The 9,318-nt window shown below is 46.1% G+C and overlaps 1 protein-coding gene across 1 annotated transcript; it reads right to left on the reverse strand.

Annotated features, from left to right (window-relative positions):
- Positions 1–1,057: 1,057 nt before the first annotated feature.
- On the reverse strand, positions 1,058–7,165 carry SLC46A2 (solute carrier family 46, member 2). The gene is made up of 4 exons (XM_009890018.1): positions 6,097–7,165; positions 4,419–4,502; positions 2,610–2,766; positions 1,058–1,115 (listed from the first exon to the last, which is right to left on the reverse strand). The coding sequence occupies exons 1-4, from the start codon at positions 7,163–7,165 to the stop codon at positions 1,058–1,060; spliced, it is 1,368 nt and encodes a 455-aa protein (XP_009888320.1).
- Between the last annotated feature and the right edge of the window lie 2,153 nt (positions 7,166–9,318).

Consider the following 9,318-nt stretch of genomic DNA (forward strand, 5'->3'; position numbering starts at 1 on the left):
CTTCCCTTTACTTAGTCCAGGAGCTTGGAAGCCACTTAATCCTTGTTAATTCAATTAGCGTCTAAGTAGACACAATTTAAGCCCTGATCCCTCTGGGGCATGCCAGTCTTCTGAATCACGTTTGGATGTCGCCGGCAACACCTCATGCCACTTGCTAAATTGTATGAGGTAGGGGTTTCACCCAGCATAAATCTGGGAGTAACAAGGTGACTATTACCTGGCATCAGTATCCCTACACCTCTGTAAAGCCTGTAGGAGTTGTCTGCTGCACTTACCTGTTCGTAACCTGTTACAAGAGGAGTACATCCTGGTGGTGTGAGTTGAAATGCCGGTATCAGCTCCTGAGTCATAGGTGTCCTCCCATGAGCTCTTAAAGCACTCTCTGGGGACAGTGGGACAATCTCCCAGAAGTCAGGGGCGTGAACATCTGTTCAGGAGTGTTTTATTGTAGGGATTAATGTCTTAATCTTACATATTTTTTTTATGGTGGTATTTCTGTATTTAGTGGACTTTTACACAACATTGATCAGCTGGGCTGACACATCTTCTGCACCACTTGGAGAACAAGTGTGTCCTGCTGGCAACCATGCAGAGGCGGCTTGTGGACCACTGCTTCATCAGCCAAAGTCACAGAACCGCACTGAGGTTTCCGAATGAACAGACAAGAAGGAACTAATGGAAAACGGATCCTCTGCTTTCCCCTTCGCAGTGAATTATCTGTCTAGAAATGCCCTCTTCATTTCTACCCTGTCCTTGTCACTGTGTGCTATTGCTAACCAGCCTAGCAGGGAGGCAAAATGCTCTGAAGACTGCTGGTGGGCAATAGCCAATGCACGTGGCCTGTGAGATGGTGTACTGCAGAAATACCAAGGCAAACTTCTTTGTCCTGGGTGAGCTCAGTGGCTGAGAGGCCATAGCACACTGTGAAGTGGAAACATAAATGAGATGCTTCCTCTAATGATGGTAACTGCAGGGACTGATGGTCGGCAAACTGTCCGTTTTGGTAGCTCAGAGAGTTGATGATGACCAAAAAATGCTTTAGCAGGTACAGCCTCTGTCACTCAGTCAGAATCTGAAGGGAGCCGCTGGTTGAACGTTGTTTGATGGCCACAATGCTGTAAAGAGCAATAAAAATGCAGTTGAGTGAGAGCTAGCAAGCTACTTCATAAAACTACAGTTTGCTTTTTCCCCCACCAGTTTTTTAGCTTAAATTTTGCTGGGGTGGCTGGAGCTGGCTGAGTTCTCATGTGATTCCTCTGGAGGATCTGGCAGCCTCCCTGTAACTTACTCGAGTACAAGCAATGACATTGGCATCATTTTTCATCTTTCAGCCTTTAAGTCCTAATCCTCGTGTTTGTGCTGATAATGGTGCTAACTTCTATTTGGAGAACATGTTAAAAAGCAGCTGAGTAGTTAGCAGTGACTCACTGTTAAAACAGCAGGGGTGTGCGTAAAAGACGAGTCACTCTTGTGTCTGGAAAACATGAGGAAAGCAGAGCCAGGGTAACGACGGTATGAAGTAGCCTTCCCCACACTCGCAGTCCTGCTGACACCAGGGGTCAAATGTGTTTTGTGAGCCCAGAAAGCCTTCGGTGCTCTGGACGAGGCAGAGCTGATAGTCTAGGAGCTTTCCTTAGAGTTGCTTTTTCTTGCTATCCAAGTCAGTATACATGCTGCCTTTAGACTTTCTACTATTGTTTTTTTGTTTTGGTTTTTTTTTTTTTTTAAATCACAGCAAAACTTCGCAAAAATTTTGCCTGGGATCAGATGTTAGCCTGTCCAGTCAGTACCTGCCTTATATCTGAATGAAAATAGTGTTGCAGGGATTAAACAGTGATATTATCACAATTCACTTTAATTTTGTACTGGCAGTCTTGCTGTTTCTAGTAACACAAGCTCAAGGGTCTTCGGGGGGACAACGGGCAAGGTGAGAATTGGAGGGAGATCCATCAAAAATTTTGGAGGAATAGATGGGGATGCTGTTTCAGCTTTCTCCAAATTAAGCTGGTTTTCTGCCTAAAGCTTGTTCTTGAAATTGTACCTCTCAGTTGCTCTGTAGCAGTACAGTTGGGCAAATTCACTGGATCAGAAAAGTAGCTATTTCCTTCGTTATGTGGTAATGGTTTCTATTTGAAAGGAACACCTGAGGGAGACTCAGGTTATTCTTTTCCTATCACAATGATATCACTTTTCCTATCACTTTTTAAAAAATGTTTTGCTTTGTGTAGGCTTATTCCCTCAGTCTACTTACTAATATTTTTGCAATATCAAGCACTAAATTTGTGCAAAGGCTTTATCCCCTGGGATTATCAGCTCTTAAACTCTGCCAGGTATTCCTCCTACAGCAATTCATGTTACATTAAACAAAAAGAAGATTAAAAACATTGGCTAGATCACTTGCAAGTTTCATTCCTTGAATCTCCTTGATATTTTTCAACTAATTTCTACAAAATTTTTATTTCTCTTTTTCCATTTTTTTTTTCTTTTTAAATTCCTTTTTTTATTTTTTTATTTTTTTGCCATCTGTATTGTACACTTGAGACCTAGAATCAAGAAGCATGGAGAAAATACAGCATGTCCCTTTGGTCTAAACTTTTCCTATTCCTTACCTTAATGGGAGGAGAGTCAGGCAGCCAACTAGAAAAGACAAAATGAAACAGAAGCCGCTGTACCAGTTCAGTGTGTTTTGATAGATCTTGTTGTAGACCGTGGATGTCACTACTCCCGTCGTGACTAAAGACAACTGCAGCAGGACAAACACTTTACCTGTAAAACAAGAACATCGTTTGGTACCGGGGAGAAAAAAAAAAAAAAAAGCTGTGGTACCTCCCTGAAGAATCCAGGACCACCGGTGCATGGAAGAGTGATGTGGTCATTACTTCACAAGTGCTAGATGGCATGAGCTTGTACCTACTGCTGTTCTGGACCAGAATTAAATGACTTTTCCTTCTTTTAGGCGTAGGACAAAAGAACAAATGAGAAAACTCTCTGCTTAAACAGTCCAGATGTTGAGGTAGCTGCTTGGAAAAGCAGCACTAGACTGGGCAGTAAGTGCTCCTTTCTGTAGGATGTGGCAAGGTAGTCCTGGGCTAACATCTTCAGGATGGGAGAGATTTTAGTCAGGGTCTGCTTCTGCCCTAGGCCAGATGAGTGGTCCCCTGGGTTAAAATAATGCCTGAAATCGGGAGGTGCGTGTGATGTATGTGATGATCAGGGCGGAGGAAAGGCAGAAACTGAATCCTAGGTGAACTGGCTTTTTTGCTGAAGTGCACCCTTCTGTTTCTGCCATGGTAAACGGGGGAAGGGGAAGCAACCCAGCCCTGCCGGGGTGTGCAAAGTAGGAGCTGAGCTTACTGCCCTGGCAGCCCTCTCCAGCTGCACAGCACCAGCGGCCACCACTGAAGGAGACAACGCTGCTACCAGGAGGCGAGGGCTGCTCTGCTGCGTGATCCTGCTCGAGAGCCGGTCTGCCGCTGTAATCAGGCTCAGCCTGTATGGCTCGTGATGGAGGTTAAAAACAACATTACGATTAATAATAACGATTGATTTGGAGTCTGAGCTGTGCTATTTGTGGCAGGTGGGTGAGTTGGCTACAGAGTACATTGAGGAGCACAAGCAGTAGGAGTGAACTGGTGACAGACCGCTGTGCTGTTCACACGGCAGAAGGGAAAAGGATGCAAAGGATGGCTGTAGGAACGTGTTTGGAGGAGACATGAGCAGTCGTGAGCCTGAGGTGCTGTTTGAATGCATGGTCCGTCCTGTCTATTCTGTCTAAATCCAGCTCATTGAGGTAAAAACGGCAGCCTTCAATACAGTGTTTTAAAATACATATATTTTACTATTTCCTAATACATATTTTAATGGAAAAGAATTTCTGCTCCTGTTTTCCAAAAAGGGCCGATTTTTATGCAAAGATTATCCTTTGTTAGTTAAATTATGGTCTGAGAGGAACAAATTGCTAGGTAAGACTTGGAGACATGCTTACAAAGCACAGCTGAAAAAACATGAAAGAAATCCATCCTTCCCAGAACTGGAAGCAAAAGAAGCCAAATATAAATGGTCTTTCTCAGTGCTTCAACCTGTCTTGCTTCTCTTGGTTTTCCCTGGAGCACTTGTTTTTGAGCATTGTCTCAGATATTTTCCCTGCCCTTCAGCTGCACACTGATACTAGTCTTTTGAAGTACTTGAAATGCTGAAAATTGTATGGATAAATGATGAGGCAACCAAGGAGAAGTTCGGATGTGACAATCTTGTCCGGCAAGTTTCTCTGCTCCTCCCTTCCCATTTGTGGTACTAGCTGTTCTGGTTTTGTTACGCAAAGCACAGATTACAGCAGTAATTTGCCTTTCTTTTTGTACCTTAGGCTGAATGGAGGGATTTGAGGTTGTTTTGATCAGTAGGGTAACCAAAATACTTACCATAGGATGATCCTTCAACGTGCTTGGATAACATCGACCTGATGGTTGGTAAGGGGATGAGGGCAAAGAGCATCACTGCCCGTGCTGCAACGCGAGGAACATGCAGTTATCGTCAATACCTGCTCCTTATCTCCCAACACAACAAGCACTGCTTTTGAAAACTACATGCCTCTGGCTTGGGCAGGACATTTGTTTCATATTTTCTTGTCCACTGAGTACCAGAGAGAAGTACAAATCTTTGGCAGGAGTGTAGGTGCTCACTTCATCCAAGCGATGGGTGAATAAGCCACCTACTGCTCCCACTAGCAAAGCAGAGGTACTTTCCCCAAACCAGACATGGTCTCTTGGTCTCAGCCTGAAATTCCAGCATAGATGGAATATAGCACTGTTCTTTGAGAGAGAGAGGCCGATGATTTGAGTCTAACTGGCAGAGAGAGCACCCCACGCTACAGCAACGGTACCTTCATAACACTATAGCCGTTTCCTATCTCAGTGCTTCTGGCTTGCATTATTTTAGGCTTTCTTTAGTGTGGAAACTTTGAGGCAGCTAGAATTGCCTTCCTATCAGCGCAACCAACCTCAGTGAAGACTTGGTCTGTGTCTAGTGTACCCAGGTGTTTCTGCAATGTGGGGAATAAGCATCCTTCACACTGTGTAGCAGCACGCATTCATGATGGACTTAACATTAAACAAGCACTGCTTAATTTTAATTTTATATCTTTTGTTCCCCAGCCTGATTGCCTAAACAAACAAAATCTTTTAAAAATTTCACTCGGTGTTTGGCTAAATCCCTTTAGAATAACTTTCTTTGATTTTCAATTTCTCATTCCCTGTAGGGGCAGACAGAAAAATCACTTCAGGCCATTTCTCTTAGATCTTTTTCTCACTTTCAGTAGCAAAATCTCAAAGCCATGCAACACATGATACTCTGTTTGTCAGATATGAATCATCATTCTCACTGCCACAATGGGTACACGGATTGCAGTTCTTGGGGGTTTTTTTGTGTGTTCCTGCAGAGGCTACCTCCCAACAATAAACTTGCCTTTCCTTCGCTATGGGACACTGCCCCATCTATTGTTACCTGTGGCTTGGTCATTTATACATAGTGTAAGATTTATACACTAGACTCTCATGATATTTTAGGTGCTAAAGCAGCTCCAATGTTTCACTATTCAGTTTCCCATCGACCACAAATGCCTTAATGTAAGAAAAATAAATCATATCTTAATAGGAAACCTTTGCCGAAGTGTTTCTGTTGCAGCTTAAACCTTACCTCACACAAAGCAAGTGCTTCCCATTAATGCAGCGATGTGGTCTGACTAGTACAGGTAGCCAGCAACAGCTCTCACTCCCCTGCGGCGTGAGCATTGTTCCCCTCCTCAGATCCTGGCTATGACCAAGTGATGAATTACAAGTCAACCAGCCTTAAACTAAGCCTTGGCAGGAGTGTATGCCTCCTCTGGATATTGTAGGGAGCTGAGCATAAGAGTACAAGGTGAGATGTGGGGAGATGGGAATGATAATGAAGCCCTCCTGGGAATCACTCCTTTGATGGTCTGCTGAGCTCCCTGCTCTGAAACTCACAGTGAAGCAAAGCAAAAGCCCTTCTCCTGGCACTGAAACACCCCAGCCCCTTTCTCAGGGTGCACTCGCTCACGTGAGCGGCCGTTCGACTCACCGATGTAGAACAGGAACGTCCACCGCACGAAGGCCATGATGAGGCTGCCAGCGCTGAAGGATATCACTCCGATCATGATCATGGTAATGTCCCTCAGGTATTTGGAGAACACAAATACCCCTAGGAAGCTGGTGATGAAGATCACGTACCCAGCAGCATTGCCGTGGCCAATCTCTACGGCATTCCAACTTAAAGGCTCCCTGAGCAAGAAGAGCGGGAGTACGTTCATTGCACCAACCACGGCAAGGTCATAGAGGATTGCTGCCACAAACAGCATGATGATGATGAGTTTTGAGGGGGATACTAGAGTGGATGTGGTGCTCTCCGAAGGTTGGGAACTCCCTGATGCTGCTGCTTCTTTGTGGGCTGGTAGCTTGCTGCCCACCTCCTCTGCACTCTTGGCTTTGTCTGGGCAGGAAGCTGCTGGCTTAGGGACTGTCAGGACAAAAACGCTGTAGAGGAGGCAGAAAGCATAGCAAGCAATGCTGCAGCTCACCAGCACAGTGCCCTCTCGATAGCGGTCACTGAAGCCAACAAATAGGTAGCCAGATGCCATGCTTCCTAGAAAGCCAGCGAGGCCATACACCAGCTCAATAATGATAAGGCGCAGAGACCTCCTGCTCTCGGAAGACCCCAGGGACCCCAGAGCCATGACACCTGCCCAGAGCGTGGTGAAACCACCCGTCAGCCCGTTGAAGGCAGCAGCCCCGTACATCACCTCAATCGGCCAGCCCAGCAGGATCAGGAGAAGCAGGAGAGTTTTGGAGCCCAAGTAGCCAAGAAGAGAGGAGCAGATGGGGATCTTCCGATGAATCCTGTCCCCCAGCTTGGACAAGCCATAGGCTGACACCAGTGGGCTCAGGCCCAGGACTAGGTTGTAGATGATATAAAAATTAGAGACAGCTTTCTGCTGAGCATCTTCCAGTGCATGGGAGGGAGCAGTGGTGTTGGTCTGGTTGTAGTAGTTCTTCACCACCAGCAGCAGTGCCGTGTCGTAGAAGGCACTGGCCACATCAGAACCTGCAACTACCGGCTCAATCCATGTCCTCATTGCTGTCACCCCCACCATGCTGCCGGCGACCACCTCTTCTTGGGAGAGCTGTTTTCAGGGCGCTTGGGAGAGCTGTTTTCAGGGCGATGCACGGGAGGGAACGGCTCTTCAGAAGCTCTGCTCTGGAGGCATGCTTGGAGAGGAGCAGCTGAGGAAAAAACAAAAGGTCATCCAGGCTGCGCAGAGTCAGAGTTGTGCAAGAGATGATCTGGCTGGGAGAGTATTTGCACCTCGCCTTGCTACGTATACACGCGCACGCACATCCCTGCACTGCTCTCATCTGCTGCTCATGCACAGGAGGCTTTTGTACAGCCGGAGAACGCCCCGCACTCGCCGACTGCTCCTCTTCCTGGTGTGGTTTCAACAGAGGTCAGATGACCCAGGGGAATTTTGCTCTCCCAGTTTAGGAAGTGAAAATACCCTAATCAAGTAATTGCTGCAATTTGGGGAGGTGGTTTGTTTTTCATTTGTTTTGTTTGGGTTTTTTTGGTTTGTTTTTTTTTTTTTTTTCCTTTTGGCATCCTTCACGTGTCAGAGGACTCTTAGTGTGGCTGCGGGTGCAGGGGATGGGTGTGTGCTTTTTTAGTCAGGTAATTTGTGAATTCCCCTTACCGCCAGCTCTTTTCCCTTTCTTCTACCCAAATATGTTGTTGGCTTTTTTTGCTCTTACCTGCTCCCGCCTGCCCTGCTGCTGCGTCGTGCCCCTTGTATCATTGCTGTTTCAATAACGCAGTTGGGAAATTATGCCACAGAGAAATTAAAAGGGAAAAAGCCTATTTTTGGTAACCTGCCTCCCACGGAAGCCACTCTGCCTGCTGCATCCTTTGGCTTTACAACGTGGGAATTTCCAAGAGGTGGAGAAAAGTCCCAGTTTATCCAAAGGCACCGGTGACCGCTGTGCCCCAGTAATCAGCCAGCTGAGCTGGAGGCTGAGGTGGGTGAGAGCCCACCTTCAGGGGGTCATTTTCCAGTCCCAGCTCTTCGGGTCAGTGGCAGTGCCTCTCTGCAGGCGCTGACGCCACACGCAGCTTTGCAGCTTGAAGTCAGCCTCTGATTTTGCTGCTTCCTGAGGGGGTCAAGCGAAGCCACCCGCCGCAAGCAACTCGGGGACCCTGCAGGGAGGATGGTGTGGCTGGCCAGAGGCACAAGAAGCTCTTGGAGCCGGATATGGTGCAAGCAGGCTGCCAGCTCCAAGGAAGATGCTTGCGGTCCCAGCTGCAGGAAATACTCGGAGGATATTTGGCAGCCTCAAAAATGCTAACTTAAATGAAAATGATCTCATCCTGCACTGGTTTAATGAATCATACCAGGCAGAATAACAACCTGTTCTAGGAAGATTTATGATGATTACTTTAAAAAAGAAATTAATGATTAATTTGCAAGAACAATGTTAAAACCTCCATCTGTTGCACTCTCTATTGATTCAGGTGACATTTACTCAATGCCTGTGTACTCATGGCTCAAGAGTTTCATATTTTCACTCTTAGTTCGGTTATGCAGTAATTTTTGTGTTGTATTTCGATTCAAGGAAAAAAAGTCCCAAGAACTAACCAGGAAAGGAGTGGGGAATTGTCTGCTAGAATGATTTGCTGCTAGACAATTTCAATTTCAACAGTTTGTTTTTTCGTCAGGCCAAGAGACTCCTAGCCAGCTGTAAAATATAATGTGGGTTGTTCCAACAGTTGGCTTTTCAGCTCCCCCAGATTTTCTGCACAAGGTGTCTAGTTTCTTTAGTTTTTATTCAGAAGTGGGACAAATCTTTTTCTCCAAACCCCGGAGCATTTCCAGAGGACGGGAATTCCAGACAGCCTTACTAAAACCCCCAAAGCATCAGCCTGTGACCCGTTTAAGCAACAAATGCAACCCGAGGATTTGCCACGTTTCGCTTCACCTGGGGAGCCCTGTCTCTTCCACCAGAGGAGGAAAGATAAATGACTTTGCCCCATTCAGGCCTCAATTTGTCACATGTGTTATCCTGGAGTGCAGAGGTACGTTACAGCCCCTGTGCTTGAGACACCGCAGATCTGCTCAACTCTTAAATAAGGGACACTTTCTTGCACACTTTGTTGCATATACAGGCTGCTTGGCTTATTCATCTGACACTCTTGACATTTAAGTTATACTGCGTTATGCTTAATGCTGTTCAGGCCTGGATAGCTAATGAACTTTGC

This window comes from Charadrius vociferus, unplaced genomic scaffold (genome assembly GCF_000708025.1).
Source record: "Charadrius vociferus isolate BGI_N301 unplaced genomic scaffold, ASM70802v2 scaffold528, whole genome shotgun sequence".
NCBI classification, from domain to species: domain Eukaryota; kingdom Metazoa; phylum Chordata; class Aves; order Charadriiformes; family Charadriidae; genus Charadrius; species Charadrius vociferus.